Genomic DNA, 22,909 nt, shown 5'->3' on the forward strand with positions numbered 1-22,909 from the left:
TACGAAAGTGTATTAGAGCCATCTTTTTTTAAGATTAATCTTAGAACTATTAACTTTAATCTTGAAATTATCAACATTAATCTTGGAATTATCAACCGTAATCTTGCAATTTCAAACTTACACTAATGGAATAAGACCAGCATTGGTTTTTAATTCTGCTTACGAGAACAGATGAGATACTGCAGTTTCTGTCTTTCGTAGACAAACGCACAAATTAAAAAACTGGTATTTCTATGTTACTCGAATATGTTAGTTACGATATAAGGAACATATCCGATATCATCTGTGAAACAGTTATTCCATAACGGTCAACCAACTTGTGATGGAGTCCGTAAAATTTACGAAGTGATGAGTTCAACTTCACCATTTGGAACTCTTTGTTTAATAGCTTCCTTGTGAGTAGCAATCCTCTATCAAGGAAATCATGATAGGAAATGCAGGCCCGGGAATATCTTATCAATTAGGAGATATATATTCCGTATACAGGCGCTGCTGGAATGTTGCTACATACAAATTTATACATGAGCAACACGACGGGTGCCAAATTTGAGCAGGATCTGCCTACCCTTCCGGAGCACATGAGATCACCCCAGTTTTAGTTGGGGTTCGTGTTGCTAATTCTTTAGTTTTATATATTGTGTCATATGTACTACTGTTTGTCTGTTTGTCTACTTCATTTTTAACCATGGCGTTGTCATTTTATTTTCGATTTATGAGTTTGACTGTCCTTTTTGGTATCTTTCGTCCCTCTTTTGTATGAAGTTCGCATTGAATTCCATTATATTGACATCAATGTATAAGCAAAACAAATAGACCTTATAGGTAAAAACGTTACACATTTGGGTACAGCAATCTGCATTGTGTTCTGATCTTAATCACTATAATAACAAATAACTTTTTCAGCAAAAAATCACAAAGTGATATAAAAACTAAGTAAATAAGCAAAAATGAAAGCCAATAACTCAAATTTGACCATAGCACATTAACAAAATAGTGGAATGTTTTAAGTACTAAGCCACGACATAGGTATCTAATATGTGATGTCGCAGTCAAAGAAAGGACAAAATGTTTAGAGACAAGCATGTTTTATTTGTGAAGTTGATACGGAATATTTCTATATCCTTGGATTTTTGCCCAGACAATTGAGACGTTTTATAAAAGTGGGACAAAAGATACCAGAGGGACAGTCAAGGTCATAAATCGAAAATAAACTGACAACACCATGGCTAAAAATGAAAAAGACAAACAGACAAACAATAGTACACATGACACATCATAGAAAAGTAAAGAATAAGCAACACGAACCCTACCAAAAACTAGGGGTGGTCTCAGGTGCTCCGGATGGGTAAGGGTAAGCAGATCCTGCTCCACATGTGACCACCCGTTGTGTTGCTTGTGTGATAACACATCCGGTTAATAGTCTAATTCGGTAGGTCACATTCATGAAAGGGAAGGGGATTGTAGTTACGACCTAATGAACATATTCGATATCATTTGTGAAACGGTTATAATATATGAGTATCATCGGTTACCTATTGAATACCAAATTAGTTCGGAAATATATTTCCAATATGCAGGTGCAGCTGCTAAGATGAGTACCTTTTCCAACTGTTTTTAAAATGTTGATGAAATACTGTGTTGTTTAAGCCCTGAATATGTTTACTTAATTTGTGGAAGCCCCTGCTCCCGTACTTTTTATGCCTGTACAAAACCTAAAGCCCGTTATCTAGTCAATGACTTTGTGTAATTGTGTTATGTTTAATCCTGTACATCATGTCCTTGTTAAATTGTTTTGCATTTATGTGTTTTCCCCCGACTTGGACGGCCTACTGTACAATGTTAATTTTGCTCCTTGTTGATGATCATGTTGTGACCCGTGAAGCTAGGTTTTCGTCCTTGTACTTTGGTTTTGAGTAGATCGTTGTCACTGTTTAAATATATAACACATCCTTATGTTTCTTTTCGATCTTAGTTCAAATAAAATAACTAGCATCAGTCGAAATGATATACATGTACTACGATATAATCTAGCTTTTTCATGGATATACGCATTACCTTTCCTTGTTATTATAACTATAAATAGGAGAGTTTTTACAGATATGATTTTCATGTTTGACGGTATTTCTGACAGATTAATATCATTCAGTTTAAGTACGTAAAGTACAGGATATGATGGTATATATTAGTAAAACAAATTAAGAAGCTTGTTTGGGCTCATCGTAACCTAAATTGACCTGATTGCTGTTGAATCTAGACGTTAATTTGGCGTCTACGACAAAAACACAATAATCTGGACGTGATTTGATGAAATAAAGTATTGACCGTCAGCATTTAGACGGAAGCTTTACACCAAACTAACTATTTTATTCAGGATAATTTCAGCAAATTATATAACGAATAGAAAAAATGAAAAATAAACATATATATTGATTTTACATAAGAGGAAAAGGATGAGACAAATATAAGACCTTAAATTTACCGACAATGCATGTTTATGATATATTTACTCACGAAAACACAGATATTTCGTAACGAAATTTTTTTACCACAATAAACGTAAAGATTTCAAAATATAGTGCTGTGCTTCAACACTTATTATTAGAAGATCATAATTTCCAAATTACGTTGTCAATTTTTGTGACTTAGTAATTAGTTAAACACTAAATTAAATGACAGTATTTAACTATAAACAGTAGGTATTTTATTAGAGGTAAACTAATGAATTTAAACATTCAAATTCGAGTTTTCCTTTGATTTCAGTTATTTCATGCGTTTAAAAAAATAGCCCTTCACAGTAAAAAGGTGGTCGATATATATAAGTACTCGCGTCAGGTACGCTCGATATAAAAACATACCTTAGATAAAATAAAAATTAAAAAAATACTATTGCAAAAAGCATAAGCAGAACAGCTAAATCAATAATTTTATAAAAGACTTAAGACGTAATACTATTTAGTTATTTACAACCTGGCACTTTACAATCGGAAGGTATCTTTTGAATAAAAAAAGAAGGAAAACTTGTTTGCTCCTTGTAAAATTATGCATGCATATTTTGTGAATTAGTATTTAATTCCATTTAATGACTTAAGGCGCTATTTGGGTTCTTTGTGTACCTTAACATATTGCAATATTATGCAACTCACAAATGCACACGCTAACCACGGCGTTGTTAACTGCAGTACTTTTTTTGTGATATACATTTTACGTGACTCTGTACTTATGTATCACGTCATACTTTGAACCACACTATTATTTTATTTATTATTATTACTTTAACTGCTAAGTCAGTGTTTGTTATATCTATTTTGTGTGACTGTATTTATGCATCCCGTCATACTTTGAACGACAAAATTATTTCATGTCTACCTGTGCGAATTTCAAACGCGCAATTTTACACTAGTACCCATACCCTCCTTCCTTGATGGGTGCATTTTACATAGACAAATATAATCGTATAATATAATCAAAATGAGGATGTTAATTTGATGTATGCCTTTTTGTGCTTCTTCGTTACATTTGTTGTTTTTATAGTGATTAAGATGATAACACAATGTTGACTGCTGTACCCCTATTTTTGACATTTTTACCTATTATGTCTGTTTGTTTTGTTCACGCATCGGTGACTATATAATGGAATTTGATGCGACTGTCATACAAGTGAGAGGTTTAGCTAGCTATAAAACCAGGTTCAATCCACCATTTTCTACATTTGAAAATGCCTGTACCAAGTCAGGAATATGACAGTTCTTGTCCATTCGTTTTTGATGCGTTTTGTTATTTGATTTTGCCATGTGATTATGGACTTTCCGAATTGATTTTCCTCTGAGTTCAGTATTTTTGTGATTTTACTTTTTATACACGCATATTTATTAGCAAACGAATTTTTCATTGAAGCTAGCTTGAAGATAGATTAAAGATGTATGAATTATTTAATTGATTCATCGACATTGAATGTTGAAACATACTTGTATCCCTTGTGTCGTTAGCGTTAAATAGGATATTTAGAAGAAAATATACGATTCCAGATTAATACTCTCATACCTTGCATGTATCAATTTTTTTCATCGATACCGGGAAAAGCATTACTTAGAGGCTTTTTCATCACGTCTAATTTTACTAATATACATTGTATGCACAATGTAGCGTTCCTTAATAATTCAACAAACAGAAGGCTTTATCGGATTTTGGTGCCATTTACAAGCTATTATTTATGCGAAACATCAGTAACGTAATTTTGTTCATACTAAGACTTGTGATTGATAATTCCCAGTGCGCCACTTTATCACGAGACTAATTCGATTTTCTGCCGTCCACTTTCACCGTATCTTGAAAAATTATCTTCACATTTATGGGATAAAATGACAAAAAAAATGTATGGTGATATTGTGATAATGCATATATTTGTTACTTCATGTCTAGGTTTATTGGTTAAAAGTGTGATGTATTGAATATCGAATTGGCCAAATACATAAATAAAAGAGGACCATAACCCATATATAACATCCGTTAGTTTTATGAGTAAATAATTGATAAACATTATATTAATAGCGTACTAAAATAAAATGATTAACCCAGTGTACACACATTGATAGTCATTAATAGTCAATTATATTCTATATCATATTTGAACAAAACATAAAGATTTAATACAACACTAAACTGGTTAATCTGTCTATAGAAATAACAGGAATGTTATAAAACAAAACGATAATATAAGTTACTATGTTGTATGATAGCCCGTACAGTGGTCTATATTTTGTTTTTGTTTTTTTTTTTTTATTTGTCCCGAGCCAGGAGCCTATGATTTAGTGGTAGTCATTTGTGTTTGTCCCCATATTTGTTTTTGTTAATTTCTTTTTCATGCATGGGCGTGTAAAGCATAGTATACGGTATTTGTTTATGTTTTTTTATGAAAAACGTATGTTACAAGTCATAATCATCAGCCTGCTCTTATACATGGTTATATTTTCATGTTTTCAGTCATGTTAGTAGAATTCTGTTATTATCTTCTTAATTTAAAACGCAATGATTGAGGATGTCAAAGGACAAGGTATGATAAGGGCCGTTTCTGGCCCCCCTTTTTCCAGAATTTTTAAACTTTGAAGTTGAAACCCATCATGCCTGTGTAATGAACTGCAGTATCTGACCGTCCATGTAGAACCTTATTTTTAGGTGTTATGTACTCAAATATGTTCAAACTGAGACCTTGAAAAGCCCTTAACGACGGAAAAGTATAAAAAATCTACAATTTCGTCATGTTCGGAGACAAAATTTGACATCAGCGCCAACGTAGACCATCTTGAAATTTTAAACCATCAACTGTACTCTTATGTATCTTTCACATAATAAAATATCATGGTGGTCTACGTTGGCGCTCATGTCTAAAAATTTGAAAAATAATCCGATTGTTTACATATTTTGACAAGTCATTATAATACGTCAAAGTGAACGGCACGGGTACGAAATTTTTCCGGGATCCATAATTGATCAGAATATCACGTACGGTTGTTTTATGTCGTATCCAGTCATCAAGACATGTCACTCTCTTAAAGAAATATGTTGTAAGTGAAATTAGACCCATAATGATCAAAATAGTCTAACACTGTGCAGCCAAATACAGAGTTGTGTCCCTTGAAATATGGTGAATTAATTTTTATTTATATAATTTTCAAATATTCAACAAAATCTTACAAATGAATTTTATAATAAATGCTCAATATATTCAAACTCTTTTTGTAATTCTGAAGAAAATCATTTCATCAAAACGTATATATTTTGCACTTTAAAGTTTTCTATTTAACCATCTACAGAAAAATAAATTTATGTATCATATCCATTTCGTGCACGTATTTGTGCCCTTCATTCAATCCAAATCCAATCCAGTCACGTCTCAGTCATTACAGCTGAACGGACGTGCTGGGCCAGCTCTCCTTTACCCGCTATCTTCGATGAGGGTTTACAGTTAGATATCAACGACTTACTACTTAAGATGACAGAAACCAATCCATGCCGTACAGATAGACGTAGTAGTTGGCGTACCCGCGTTAACATGCACTCCAAAACCATTGTATCATGGGGAGTGTTATGCCGATTAACGTCCGAGGGGTGTATCCTAGGCTGTTGGGTGATACGACCTTCATTTCACTGCCTCACGGCTTTGGTCCTGATAACGCTTCCTGTCATCTTTCGAACTACGTCCGAGATCATCTACCAGTACTCCATCATCGAGGCTAACGGGCTGCCAAGCTGACCAAACTGGCCCTGAAAGCAGCCGTTGTGAAGTAAACCAACATCAAAATAGTCAACAAAAGAAAAACAACTCACCAAAACCAAGATGGCGGCCTACATATTGCGACCTCCACTACTTGTTCCTGACCCATGGCATCAAAATATGATAAAGCTCACCAAACGCCTTCGGGCACCGAGCCGACCGTGCGAGGGCTGTATAGCCAGTCAAGGTCGTTAAACACCACCACATATATATTTGTGCCCTTAAGTTTTAGGACTTCACATGTGCATTATCCATAATTTAGTAGTTCATAGAACAGAGAATTAAGAATATTAAAATCACTTGTTGATAGACAAAAATCTGCTTAGAGTACTAAACTAATACGTTATGCATGTGCAGTCAGTATTAAATCCAAAGTATGTAATTATAAACATTATTCCAGGTAAAGAGCAGTTGATACTGAAATTAAGTTAACTATACACTTATAGTGGTTTTGGTTTGTTACCCCGATTTTGTTTTTTGTCCATGGATTTATGAGTTTTGAACAGCGGTATACTACTGTTGCCTTTATTTATACTATACTGTAAATTATGTACTTCCAGCCTATTCATATATCGGTACACTACTGATTTTTCTTATATATATGTGTCAGAGCACTCTTTTGACAAGATGTAATCATAAAATAAAAGTACACATGTAGCATTCAATTGACTCAGATCCTATATGGATTATCAAATAAAACATGCTATAGCGAAATTACTTTTAACATATTTTACTTGCATAAATACAAATTGGATAAGACCCATGGCAAACAAACTTGTGTATTTGTTTGCCATTTCGAATGTATATTTTGTTTTGTCTGGAGTTCTATGTAAGTGTCAAAATTTCATGCCAAACCTATACCGATTCCTGGAGTGCACTGGTTCTTCTTACCTAGCTGTTTAATGTACATGTAAACTATGTCCTCTTAATTCTATTTCACATTCCCTCCTCCCCTCACGGGACAAAATGTCGAGCACGTTCGTTAATTTAGATCTGTCCGTCCATCCATCCGTCCGTCTGTTTCTGTCTGGACATATACGTCTAGCTATCTCCTTCAGTTTTTGACCTAACCAGCTTTTTTATTTATAATAGAGTTTTGTATGTCTACAAGGTTTTGATTTTTTTTATAAAATTTTCTTGAAATGTCCGGTATTTTTGGTACAAGCTATATATATATAAAGAGTCGGTTATCCCGTAAATTAATCCTCCTACAGTTTTTGAGATACAGCTTTAATACCTAATAGGTTTATTGTACACATAATTGAAGCATGTATTGCCATCGGATTTTTATTATTCTTCAAATATTCTAAAAATGTCAGATTTTTGGACTTTTAGAATTATTTCTTGCTACTTAGCTGCTTAAAAAACAATTAGGGTAGTTGTTGAATATTCACCAAAAACGTTAGTTGAACTTGTTTTCCCTCTCACTTGCTATTGAAGGCACTACTAGTACTACAGTTTAATGTCCCTAATCATGCTAATGCAATAAATAAGATTTTATTAGTAACTTCAAATATTTATTCAATACCGGAAAGGTTGAACTTGGTGAATACTACAGCCGATTTCATTGAGTGTGAAGTCAAAGGTAATATTTTTAGTTAGCTTGCTTGTTAGATAACCCATAAAGTCATTGTTAGGTCAGGTTAACTACCCTCCTTTAAGAATATACTAGTCCAGCAGATTACCAGTCTATCTGTCTGGTGGACTATGCTACTTCGAAAGGAGGGTATTACACCTGACATAATAATGACTTCAAGGTTCAGCTAACAAGCAAGCTTACCAAAGATTTACCTTTGGCTTCACACTCAATGAAATCGGCTGTAAATCTTGAAAGTTGAAACCTTTTGGCTGGACATTCAGTCCTGCAAGTGAAGACATTCAGAATGAAAATAATAAATAGATCAACATTGAAAGGAGAAATTAAGGTTAAAAACGAACTCACAACCTCAGTGTTGACTGGCTAGTGATTACAGAAGTAACTACTTAGATCACTCGGCCAACGAGACCCTTTAATGAAGTATGTCTACGTTTCTAATCAAATTCGAATGTTTTGGGGTTTCATGAAATACTACTTACCAACAACTGTTTCATAAAAAAAAGCATAACATTTTGGATAAGATAAGGAGATGTGGTATGATTGCACATGATACTTTACACATGCGATCAATGTGCTAATTTCAGGATATATATATTGTAGAAATAATGAATTTTTAGAGAAGCTTGAAGATGTTCATGCCTCTTTCGTCTATATATCTTAATGAGTTTTTAACGTCTTAAACCCTGACCTCATCGAAAACTTTGAACTTTGTTTTCAGCATTTCAGTCTTTAAAATATTGTGTTAAGTGTTAAAAAATTCAAAGTTCACGATTCTTTTAGTGACAAACAATAACATTGTACAGGCTATGCACATTTGCTATACATACTGTATAAATCTGATACTGAATCTTCAATAGTAGTTTTAATCCATTTGCGTTTTTTAATGTACCGGTAATCATCATGTAAATGTGAAATGCTATATTCATAACTTCAACTATTATTTATGAATTATAAGTGTGCCACTTCTTATATAACTTAAAGTTTGTTTATGCCCCAGTTATGGGCATTATGTTTTCTGGTCTGTTCGTTCGTCCGTTAATCCGTCCGCCCGTCCGTCCGTTCGTCCATCTGTCCCGCTTCATGTTAAAGGTTTTGGTCGAGGTAGTTTTTGATGAAGTTGAAGTCCAATCAACTTGAAATTTAGTACACATGTTCCCTATAATACGATATTTCTAATTTTAATACCAAATAAGAGATGTTGCCCCATTTTCACGGTATACTATACTGGGGACACATTCTTGGTTATTTTACCTTCTAACTTGTTAATGTTTATACTTACTAATTATTATGTGACAACATGATTTGTATTTATGCTTTTTTTTTAATTAACCGACCATTTCCTTGATAGCTATCTTTTATTTAATACTAAAATTGAGAGTGAAATGGGGAATGTGTCAAAGAGACAACAACCCGACCATAGAGCAGACAACAACCAAAGGCCACCAATGGCTCTTCAATGCTGCGAGAAACTTCCGCACCCTGAGGCATCTTTCAGCTGGCCCCCAAACAAATATGTATACTAGCATGTACTAGTTCAGTAATAATTGACGTCATACTAAACTCCGAATTGTACACAAGAAACTAAAATTAAAAATCATACAACACTAACAAAGGTCAGAGGCTCCTGACTTGGGACATGCGCAAAAATGCGGCGGGGTTAAACATTTTTTTTTTTAGATATCAACCCTGTTTTTGGTAACAGCATATGATTTAATATTTACATCATCAAGATATAATAATATAATGCCAAGAACCTACTTCGGTTTACAAAAAAAAAACATTATTTAACCGTTGCTAAGCGCTATTTTGGTTGCTAATCTTTTTATCAGCATGATATACAATTTACTTGCTTTCATTTCTTACTGCTAGTTATTCTTGCATGTATTAACCAATCTAACCTGATTTTACTCTAATTTGTACAATTAAAAATCAAAAGGTTTTTTTTATAGTTTTATTTAATTTCTATCTTTTTCGGCTGTTGCTAAGCAAGTTTTAGGTTGCTATGGTCAATTTCTTTTTCTTGAAAAAAATAATGATGACTCAGACATCATATATATATGAAAGAAAAAATCATTTACAGTAGCTAAATCTTTAAATATTGCTATATTTATACCTAATATGGCCGAAATTACAATTTTTGAACCGTTGCTAGGCACAATTTTTGTTGCTAGGTTGTTGCTAAGCATTTTTATAAACTGAAATTGAAGTGACCTTTCATTTGCAAACTCAAGTTAGTGTTAAACAAACAATATTATTTTGAATTATGCTAATGTGTAATGAGAAAGCAATACATATGTGATAATTTGGCTATTTATTTAAACCGTTGCTAGGCAACCTTCTTTTTACCGGAACATAAAAAAATCATAGTTTTGAATAGTTTCTATACTAAGGCTATCAATGATGTATATATAAACTTATTTAGGAAGGGGGCCAAAAACGCCTCTTATCATACCTTGTCCTTTGATATATGACTATTTGTTACATTTATATGTTTTTATAGTGAATAAGATTATGACACAATGTTGACTGATGTACCCCTATTTTTACATTTATACATACTAGTATTATGTCTATTTGTTTTGTACATGCATCGTTGTCAATATAATGGAATTTGATGCAACTCTCATACAAATAAGAGGTTTAGCTTACAATAAAACCAGGTTCAATCAACCATTTTCTACATAAGAAAATGATTGTACCATGCAAGTAATATGGACGTTGTTATCCATTCGTTTGAGTGTTTGAGCTTTTGATTTTGCCATTTGAATAGAGACTTTCCGATTTAAATTTTCCTCGGAGTTCAGTATTTTTGCGATTTTACTTTTTAATAAATTTACCACTAGACTTGACAGAACTAATATAACGTAATAACGGTCATCTATCCGGAAATAAACATTTTAATTTAGAATTATTGCATTTTTGTTACAGAGATTGATTTCGTATTATTCCCTTGATCAAACCTTGGTAAGGTTTCCTTTTTTCTTGTATTAGATGCCTCTAACCACATGCATTATAATCATTTAATCGTTAATAATAAATTGAAATTTCATCAAAAAAGAACACTTTAATCGTTCGTTAATTTGATTATATCAATGTTATCATCTTAAACTCCTCGCTATACAGATAAATCATAACCATTGAGTTCTTACACAATTAACTAAGAAATAAAATCTTGAAATATGTCAACTCATTTTTTGATAAAAGGAAACCCTTCATTTTTATGTAAAGTTTATATTAAAGAGCTGTGACGTTTCAGAATATACAAGAAAGGCTTTATTCTCTAACTTTACCTGTCCTTTGGTAGAGATAATAAGTTCAAAATAGAGTTCAATTTTTTTTTCCGATTATAAATACATTTTTGTTTAGATATTTGAAACCCAATTTTGCACATCAGTAAAGCAGTTTCAAAGTATTTAAAAATTTGGTGTGGGAATGTTACATTTATTCAATGAAATGATATAAATTTGTACTTCAGTCCTCACGTCAACTCAAATTCATTTCAATATAGTTAGTATAGATATTGAAACTGAACTCATTTTTTATCATATTCACTCTATTATGCAAATCAAATACCAAATGTTCATGATAAAAATTGATAGATAACGTTTATTCAAACTAAAACTGTTAACGGGGTGTTGCATTGGCAATTCAAATGAAGCTGAAGTTAGTTTGGATTTAAGCTTAAATGTTATACTTTGTACTAGATCATACTGATGTTCAACCTATTAATATAAACAAATAAAAAGGGGAAAAAACATAGTATACATTTATACATGTATACCACATGTATATGAATGTATTGCTGAATATTCCTTGTTATAAATTGCTGGCATTGTTCACTTTTCAGACTTACCGATATATATCTTAAATAGTGATATTTACCATGAGTTTCTTCCGTAAAAAATGGAATGTCAAATGACCAAAAAGATTAAGCTCCAAAAAAACTTTAAAACGGAAAATGATAAAATCAACAGCTCAGGCACATCAAAACAAATTTAAAAACAATGTAAAAACTGACAGGATTCATGTTTACATTTTTTTATACAGCGAAATATGTCCTTTTTTTCTTCTCAATGTATATGTGTGTTTGCATGCATTTTTGTTTATTGTATGTTATTCAAGGAATTGTATGGTATTCTATTAATTTTTTTTTTGTCAAATTTTCGTCGTTTTGTTTATAATTGACGACATTTACCATGTCAATCAATACAGTTGGGGTCAGTTTTAGTCTCTTTTAAAATCTGCCAGAAATTGTTATGAGAAAAATAAAAAAAAATACAGAATTCAAAACGAAACGTCCCTGATCAAATGGCAAAATTAAGATCGCAAACACATCAAGCGAATGGACAATTGTTATACTCCTGACTTGGTTCAGGCACATCACATTTTCTGTACTAAAACTATTATAAAAAGTTCTCCTAGCACATTAACAACGAATAATGTTGTCATTTTATAAATTTCCTGTTTATATTGAATTTCATCACGTCTGCACTTTGAATTTTTCGAAAAACTAAGAATTTTCTTATCCCAGGCAAAGATTACCTTAGCCGTATTTGGCACAACTTTTTGAAATTTTCAATGCTCTTCAACTGTATATGTACTTGTTTGGCATTATAAAAATTTTGACATGGGCGTCACTGATGAGTCTTACGTAGACGAACGCGCGTCTGGCGTACTAAATTATAATCCTGGTACCTTTGATAACTACCACAGAACAGTTGTGGACGGTTCTTACTTCAGACATTTTACCTAATCAAAAGTTTCAGAAAGTTCTACAATAGAACATGTTTACATAGTTTTATTCCTAAAACCGGTTTTGGCAGATCCTTCTATGTATTAAGTTGAGTAGTTGAACATTTTATTCTATTAATCTTGTTAATGTATTTTACTCAATACTTCCCTTCTTTCATTTTTTTTCATTCTAATTTATCTATTAAAAGCTGTATTTAAAAAAAAAAGATTTTGTAAAATCATTGTTACTTTTAAAGGTTTTTTTCTATATAATCTGTTGTTAAATTTAATGCCTTACATTACTTATATATCAACACTTAATAACTACAATGTAGGTCCTCATACACAATTTTATTTCATAACTGCCTATTCATCATTATTTTCAAAGGAAAAGACTTTAGATTAAGATTAATTATAAAAAATTAGATAAAAGTAATAAAAACATGCATCTTTGAATGTATTTATTTCTTACTATTTTTTTATATATATAAAATACGACTTACTGGAAAAAAAACCCAGATAAGCTGTTGTATATCACGACGGGAACTGCTATTATTTACGTCGTTTATAGGTGTTTTCACATAGAACAGATTCAGACAGTCCTGTCCTAGAGCTGAACTTGATAGTCCAAATAAGAACAGTTTTGGTTAAGTATTCCTCCGAAATAATTCTAACAGCTCTATTATCAAACTTATTTTGTCAGTTCTACCATATAACTAATTCTATCAGTTTCAATTATGGACTTTCTAGGGTGAAAAGCAAAACAACTAAAAACACCGAACGCCAAGAAAAATTCATAATCAAATGGCAAAATCAAACTCTAAAACACATCAAACGAATGGGTAACAACTGTCATATTCCAGAAGTGTTCGAAGGTAGACACAATTGTGCCAAGGGTAGAAAGAAGTTTTCTGAGCTAGACAGAAATGTTCTGAACTATTTCATAGAAGATTAGCCTGACCGTTAAAAAGAAAAGGTAAGAACTGATACCCATTAGTGACCGCAGGTAATTAATAATAGAATGAGAACGTTAAATGATCACACGGTATCAATCTAAATACCCAAAGCAGCCTTGCAGTTAAAATGAATTGACGATTATGACTCTTTACGAGATCGTGGAATGAATTAGTTGAGTTTATTATTCAATTAATGTAGCAAAAGCGTATCATCGAACTGATAAAAAAATATATTTACTGTTGATTTGAATCAAATAAATAATGAATCTTATGAAAGCTCGATTTCAATAAATGAAAGTCACTTATTAATTATAAAAATATTAAATTTCTGGTTTTTGTTATTAAGTATGATGACTGAAAAAAAACTTACCATCATCTTTGCCATATAAGTTATCTGCAAGTCCTGTCAGACATTCGGATTCACTCCTGTAATTCCAAGGTTCTTTCATAATACTATCAGTTGCGTTTCCATTTCCATCCTGAATAATAAGTGCATATGATAAGTTGATCCAGTCAACTAAAATCTCTGTATATTACCTAATAACTTCAGACACGGTTGATATTTGTTTAGTAACTGTTTCAAAGACGATTTAACTAACTGTTGACTTCTGTATCGATTACTGAATAAAAAAATCTTCTTGCCTGTCAGATTCGAACACTATCACCTGTACATGTTACAGTTTGGAGATCAATATAACATGGATTCATTGACTATGATACTAATGTCATCATTCATGCCTATGTAAAATCACATTCACTTTATATATAATTTGCTAGCTTAATTCTGGTGTCATTTTAAGTAATGTTTTACGTAAATAACGTCTTGTAGTTCAGACTAGTTTAGCTCATTTTAGTTGTTTCTTGTTTTATTCGACAACTAAGTTTAATTAACTCGGACTTAACTATTGTAATTTATTAGTTCCCTTTAAAATTGAATTATCACTATATTATAACCATAGTTTGATGTAAGAATCTGTAACAGTATACTCAGAATTATTCTTAAAGTTTCGATATTTCAAATATCTTCGAGAACGATTTTACGAAAACTTATTGTTATGAAAGTGTTCTTGTCAACCACATGCCATTCATTAATACAGAAAACATACAAGTGATGATATACATTCTTGAACGTTCCTTGTTGCAAAAATCGATCATGACACAGAAATTAGGTGAATAAAAAATACTATTGAACTCACGGACTGCGCTATAACACAGTACTAATAATCCGATTATTTGTACACATAAAAATAAATTATCATAGTACTAATGACATACTTTGTAGCGCGAAAATAAACTCATCGTATATACTAGGGTTGATATTTTGTACGCCAGACGCACTCATCGTATATACTAGGATTGATATTTTGTACGCCAGACGCATGAATGTTTAGGATGAGTGTTTCCTTCATTTATTTTACATAGATGCAAATATTCATATATATATATATATATATATATATATATATATATATATATATATATATATATATATATATATAAAAAAATTAGATTCAATAACCTAATATGATTTTTACCGGAATCAGATCACGTGAAAATGAAATGTGTCAACAAAATTATAATTATTTGCATATTTTGACCCAGACAATATCAATATTGATGAAACCATACGAGAGTGAATAAGAAATGGCTTATAGTAAAATGTCATTATAGTAAATCTAAGGCTTTTCTACCTCAGGCATAGATTACCTTAGCTGTATTTGGCAAAACTTTTAGGGATGTTGGTCCTCAATGCTCTTCAACTTCGTACATTATTTGGCCTTTTTAAATTTTTTGGGTTCGAGTGTCACTGATGAGTCTTTTGTAGACGAAACATGCGTCTGTCGTATATATTGAATTAAGTCCTGGTATCTATGATGAGTTTATTTACAACCACTGGGTCGATGACACTGCTGGTGGAGATTTATTTCCCCGAGGGTATCACAAGCCCAGTAGTCAGCACTTTTTGTGCTGACATGAATTGTCATTGATATGGTTATATATGGTCCATTTTCAAACCATAAATCCAAGGATGTTAACTTGACTCTCTCCCCATTCCTCCATCACCATCACCATCCCCTCGAAAAAAAGAGGAAATATCGGTATAACGCCTTTTTACTGTTGCTGTTAATGGCGAGCATTTATTAAAGCAATCATGGTTTATATGCATGCATCAGATGCTCAAATCTAACAAATCAAGTAAAGGTGTCTCCTGCTTTGCGTGAATCATCCACCATGGGAATCCATACGTAGTCAAATGTCATTATAGGTAAAACAGATTGAATGACTATTTTGGTATCTAAAGATCTAGTGATTTACAAAACATATTTCTTATTAGTCTTTACAGTAACGTGGTGGAACAGTGTTTGTTTTAGGAGAATGACCCTGCTATGAACATAGAATAATGAGACGTATCATTTGCTGTATAAATAAAGTCCATTAAATGAAGCAGCTGCTTCGTTTGGAACAGATTGAACACTTAAATGTAAATGGATCATACTTAGCAAAATTGCAAAAGAGTGCACTCAGAGCATTTGAAAACTAAAACAGAAGTGAAAAGCGACCAAGTCCATGTTGTTTTACTGCAATTCTTTAGTGACCTCTGATGGTCCCATGATATTTCAGAGGAATAGTGCAGAATACACTATTTGATTAACTCCCAGCACCTACACTTGTGCCAGGAAAATCTAATTTTATAAAAAAAAACATCCATCCGTCAGTACGAATCTACAAACTCTATCTTTGCATAGGAAAACCCTTTAAGACGTTTAATATGTAATTTTGTCATTGTAGCAGTATATTTAACAATGTCATTAGCGCGGAGGTTTGGCTGGTCACAAATCCAGGTTCAACTCACCATTTTGTGTTAAAATGTACTTTACCAAATCAGGAATATGGCATTTTTATTTAATAATTCGTTTCTATGTATGCTGCATTGTTGGTTTTTTTGTTACACTTCAGCGTTCTGTTGTTTCGTTGTTTTCCTCTTATAGTTGATGTGTTTCCATCGGTTTTAGTTTGCAACCCTTTTTTTTTCTTTCTCTTTAATAATCGATTCATGACTTTTGAACAGCGGTATATAAAGGCAACAGTAGTATACTACTGATGACTTTATTTAATAACTACAGACGACTTTTTGTTAATTTTTTTCCTGGTCAAAACTATTTACTTTCGATTTTTTTTGGTAAGCAGTGATATCTATCTAAAGTGTGTATAACTCGTTATTTCCCTTTCAACCAATCCTGTGAGTACTTAATCCGCCATGATCATTTAGATAGGGGAAAAATTTAAAGAAACAACGTCTTAAGAAGAAATAGTAAAAATGTATGCCTTAATGTTTATAACACCTATTTTACAACCAACAATAAATACAAGAATTTATTAATAACAACAATGTATATGTGAAATAGAATAAAGGAGGCATGGACTATACATCAATAACACGGCAGCCGTACAACACGTTACTAAGGATGAAGAGTACATCTAACTTTACAGCAAGCAAGCAATCATGACATTATTCAACATATTATACTGAAATGTATTCGTTGATTTTACCGATAAGATTGATGCCTTTAGTCAATTTTATAAATAACATGGGTTATGAACATACAGTGAGAGATTTGGCTAGTAATAAAACCAGGTTTAATCATACATTTTCTACATAAGAAAATGCCTGTCTAAATTCAGGAATGTAATATTTGCATTAATATCAATGCATGTGATGTGTTTGTGCTCATCATTTAGTCATTTTATTAGGGACTTTCCGTTTTGAATTTTCCTCGAGGTTCTGTATTTTTGATATTTAACTTTTTATGTCGGCATTTTTCAAAATTCGAAAATTTACGAAAATTATATAACCTAGCATTCTAGTTATATATTCATACGGCTTATTGACATGATTTGGATATCTGAAAGAGCTTGAGTCAGTAAAATCAATTTCTGGGAAATATTTCCGACAACTTCCAAACAAAACGTGTAGCTTGTCATTTATATGGATAACCTGTTGCTCTAATATTGAAATGACAAAAATAAAATTCATTGCGCATTCGTCTTCATAGTGGCGTACAGTAAATTTCGAAATCTGTCTAAAATGGCTACAATAATTTGTCAAATTTTCATGGAAGTGGGAAAAGTAATTGGAATGTACAAAAGTCAATGTTAGGTCGAGGAGAAGCAAGTCAACGACCACTGAAAAGTCTATCCCAATCAACAATTTATAATATACGCATATATAAGCCTCGTTAATGGAATATCACAGCCATCATCAGAGCAAAGTGAACTTTTTTGTACTTAACAGTTAATAATGTGTCGTATCCGTTGCATAATTGCATGTCAAAGTTGATACTTGGGTTGACATTAAAATGTCTTTTTTGATAAATATATTGCGTATGATTAACGATAGCGAGGATATAGTAGATATAGAAGGCGGGTGTTTATTAAACCAGCTTAAAACGATCTCATTAAATACAATATCGCGATAAGTAGTGGGGAAAAAATACAAGAACAACATCATACTGATAAAAATATGTCATAAGTAGCAGAAATAACACAGACTTAAACAAAATTTATAATGTAGGAATTGTAAAGTTTCCTTTAGAAAAAACAATTTTATCACAACTTCATATTTAATGACACCTACCAGATTCACGACAACATGATTATAATCTTTTATAATAAATTATATAAGCAGTAAGGTAATATACGCAATTGACCTAATATGAAAAAGAAATATAAAACAAACATATTTTGTAATGATTTACGGATGTAGAACAGATATTCACAGAATAAAAAATCTCAGACAAGATTAATGGTTACAGGACTGAAAGTCACAGTTTAGTTTACATATATATATATATATTCATTCAATAACAGAATACATGGTTTTATTTTAAAAACATCTCGTAATTTAATAGTACTTAACTTTAATTTACTAATATATATAGAATAACTAAAAATAAAGCCCTGTAAAATTAAGATTTTCAATGAAATCATATCAATGACTGTGAAGACAAACAAATATATAACGGTTTTTAAACAGGTGCCTACAGACCCCTGACACATCTTTTAAAAAAAGAAAATTCCCAATTGCTTGTGGTTGTACAGTAATCAAAAAAGATTTCGTTCTCCGGTACTTAATCATGAAAGCTGTCCACATTATTGTTCCTGCTATTGAAACTTATTGAGCCAATATCAATTTAGTTTCTATGTGCAACAAGAGGTGTGTTACATAGGGGAAATCTTTAATTTGAATATCATAATTTACTAATCGAAAAAGGTCGAAGGACAAATATAGAATGAGCAGAGAGAAAATGCACACTCTGTGACAGATCATAGATAGAAGACGAATGTCATTATATTTTAGAAAGTCCTGCACTAAAATATAAAAGGAAACTGTATGCATCTATATATTTTCATGTTACTCAAATATAGCAATCTTGAGAAACCTTTTAACACAAAGAAAATTTTTTTTCTTAAACGTCTGCTTACTAAAATATTTATCGAGAAAAATCGGATTTCTTGGCTAAACCGCACTACAATGTTGTTGTTAGTTCTTGGTCGAATTATTCGCTTACATTGGAATTATTCTAAGCGATGTTTTATATTTTTTTTAACAAAACTGAACCAAACTGCCTGTTTAAAGCGAATAATAATTTCACTATTTCATTTTCATAAATGATTGAACCAAAAATATTCCTTTTTAGCTCACCTGGCCCGAAGGGCCAAGTGAGCTTTTCCCATCACTTGGCGTCCGGCGTCCGTCGTCGTCCGTCGTCTGTCGTCCGTCGTCGTCCGTCGTCCGTCGTCGTTAACTTTTACAAAAATCTTCTCCTCTGAAACTACTGGGCCAAATTAAACCAAACTTGGTTACAATCATCATTGGGGTATCTAGTTTAAAAAATGTGTGGCGTGACCCGGCCAACCAACCAAGATGGCCGCCATGGCTAAAAATAGAACATAGGGGTAAAATGCAGTTTTTGGCTTATAACTCAAAAACCAAAGCATTTAGAGCAAATCTGACATGGGGTAAAATTGTTTATCAGGTCAAGATCTATCTGCCCTCAAATTTTCAAATGAATGCGACAACCCGTTATTGGGTTGCTGCCCCTGAACTGGTAATTTTTGGGAATTTTTGCTGTTTTTGGCTATTATCTTGAATATTATTATAGATAGAGATAAACTGTAAACAGCAATAATGTTCAGCAAAATAAGATTTACAAATAAGTCAACATGACCAAAATGGTCAGTTGACCCCTTTAGGAGTTATTGACCTTTATAGTCAATTTTTAACCATTTTTCGTAAATCTTAGTAATCTTTTACAAAAATCTTCTCCTCTGAAACTACTGGGCCAAATTAATCCAAACTTGGCCATAATTATCTTTGGGATATCTAGTTTAAAAAATGTGTGGCGTGACCCGTCAAACCAACCAAGATGGCCGCCATGGCTAAAAATAGAACATAGGGGTAAAATGCAGTTTTTGGCTTATAACTCAAAAACCAAAGCATTTAGAGCAAATCTGACATGGGTAAAATTGTTTATCAGGTCAAGATCTATCTGCCCTCAAATTTTCAGATGAATCGGACAACCTGTTGTTGGGTTGCTGCCCCTAAATTGGTAATTTTAAGGAAATTTTACTGTTTTGGGTTATTATCTTGAATATTATTATAGATAGAGATAAACTTTAAACAGCAATAATGTACAGCAAAGTAAGATTTACAAATAAGTCAACATGACTGAAATGGTCAATTGACCCCCTAAGGAGTTATTGTCCTTTATAGTCAATTTTTAACAATTTTCATAAAATTTGTAAATTTTTACAAACATTTTTTACTGAAACTACTGGGCCAAGTTCATTATAGATAGAGATAATTGTAAGCAGCAAGAATGTTCAGTAAAGTAAGATGTACAAACACATTATCATCACCAAAACACAATTTCGTCATGAATCCATCTTCTTCCTTTGAATAATATTCACATAGACCAAGGTGAGCGACACAGGCTCTTTAGAGCCTCTAGTTCATAGATCTCTTAGCTAACGCCCCTTTAAGATATTCGGTAAGATAAACTCGTTTAATATTGTGAAGGTGACCCAATACAATATATAAGTGGTCAGTACATTTATTTGGGGTTCGAACTTCGGTCGCGATCGCACTATTTGATAGTTATTGACCCCCTTTATGTCACTAGAACACAGTGTAACTAACAATACATTCATTAACAACAGGAAAACGGTCTTTCCGTTTCGTTCTTTAGATGATAATTGATTTTTTTTTTTTGAAAAGTACTTCTGTTCTTCTATTTAAGTTCGTCATTAAATATGTTATTTTTAGATTATAAGAAGGCCATCCTTTCGTTTTACTCCTTCGTAATTTTATAATATTACAAGTTACAATTGGAAAGATTTTGTGACAGCTTGCATTTATCCTGTTCTAATGGACGTAGCGGTCAATAATGATACCAAAAATACTTGTTGAATGACGTGGCTATAAATGTTTTCGCTAAAGAAGATGATGTTGTTTCCTACCGATAAACATCCGTTTAAATTAAAATTACAGTTCCTTAAGCTTTTCGCTATCAACTTTCTATATAATGAGAAAATAAAACACCATATGTCAGACAAATGTAGGTCGGTAATATTTGTCTTTTTCGCATCTTTTTTTAGATATTCTGACGAAAGAATAATTTCTTATATCTTGATTTTATTCTTCTTATACAGTTTTTATTTAGATTTCATGTATGATTTACCTAAAACCTTCTACCATTAATCATATCCATTTTGGTATCGTCTATTTTTTCTTGTGCAGAGGAACTTATAGTTAAAGACATACAAATCATATTTGTGAAAAGTGATAATCCTGCTTAGCACTATTGTTTGTTTTTTCTTGGTTGATATGTTTCAGCAATTAGCACATGAAAGTAATACGGCGTTAACCTCATTTATAGTAGGGTAAAGTAAAGTTTGAGTCTTATAATATCTAAGATTCGTTTAATGTTTATAGACACGTTAACTGTCCAATAAAGAAATACTAAAATAAAGATATTAAACGGGAATTGAACTATTCATGGTTTTGAAAACATGAATCAGCATTGTTTAAATTTCAAATCAACCCATTTTAAGCTTGTTCACCAAGATATATTCAGTTTCTCAATATACTCATTTTCTCATGTCAAAGCAAACCAGCAAACCTTAAATAGATAATATTAAAGGAACAGGATTTTGAGTCAAACAATATGTCTTGTGTGTTGTTTCCCTAGGCATTCCTTTGTGTCAAGTTAAGGGATTTCTTTAATGTTTTTTTTTTATTCAGGGCTAGGTCTATGATGAGTTATACTTCTAGTGTAAAAGTTAGTGTAACGCATCACCCCAACCCAAATGACTGTTTTGTTAATTGATTAGTTATGCATTTTATATAGATTATAGGAAGATTTTAGGGTCATTGTTGCTTAGTCTTTCGTGTTTTCTTGTACAAGAAGGTGGAGCCGGACAGTGATTTAACATTTGAAAGAACAATACAAATTTATTTTCAAAACCGTCCAAATAAGACATCTTTTAAAAAATGGTAGAAGTATACCTACTCAAATAAATAATGAAAAATTACCATTCATGTTATAATTATTTATTTCAGATCAGATATTACTAAAAGAGCCCAGGAAAGATTTGCTTGATTTTTGCAACTGTGCTACATATTTACTTACTTACTAACTTGCTTACCAGGGTGTTATAATATGTAACAATTGATGTATATTTCGAAAAAAGCCATTTTACAAATTGTTATTCGCAAAATTAGATATGAGTCAAAGCCTTAACAAAAATTATATTTTAGACCCAATGACATGTATACAATGTATCATGTAGCAAACAATCAATGAATTATTCGACAAACGTTATCGTAGGCAGATATTTGCAGTGAATGTTTTCACTAATGTTGCCATATATATAGCAAAATATAAAGTGTATACCAATATGTCCGGCTTAGAAATCGACATAAAACGTACATCTTACCAGGAGACGTAAGAATGTGACTAATGTGTTATAACGTAGGTTTCTTTCTTCTTACAATTTTTTTTCATTACCTTTATAATGTGTATGGAATTTTTGATACTGGATATTCAGAGAACAGGTCAATACATAAAATAAGAGCATATACCGTTAAAAACAGAAAAAATACAAACTGGATCTTTAAACCCTTGTATATAAGCCTGGGCCCAGTTTCACGAAGCTGTCTTGGGACTAAGACATGTCTTAGGATGGTCTTATGACATATCTTAGTCCTAAGTGGATTTTACGAAGTGGTCCTAAATAAGGACATCTCTTAAAGTTGGTCGTAAACTTAGGTCTACACGAGAGGTGTCTTAT

General features: G+C 32.0%; 1 protein-coding gene across 4 annotated transcripts in view; it reads right to left on the minus strand.

Annotated features, from left to right (window-relative positions):
* The window catches only part of LOC143064964 (PDF receptor-like), a 109,859-nt gene that overhangs the window by 46,696 nt on the left and 40,254 nt on the right, over positions 1-22,909 (minus strand). For all 4 annotated transcript variants that reach the window (XM_076238199.1, XM_076238201.1, XM_076238198.1 and 1 more), the window contains exon 3: positions 13,926-14,034. In XM_076238199.1, coding sequence (XP_076094314.1) covers positions 13,926-14,034 — 109 coding nt within the window. The remainder of the gene's footprint in view (positions 1-13,925; positions 14,035-22,909) is intronic.

Source organism: Mytilus galloprovincialis, chromosome 2 (genome assembly GCF_965363235.1).
Source record: "Mytilus galloprovincialis chromosome 2, xbMytGall1.hap1.1, whole genome shotgun sequence".
NCBI lineage: Eukaryota > Metazoa > Mollusca > Bivalvia > Mytilida > Mytilidae > Mytilus > Mytilus galloprovincialis.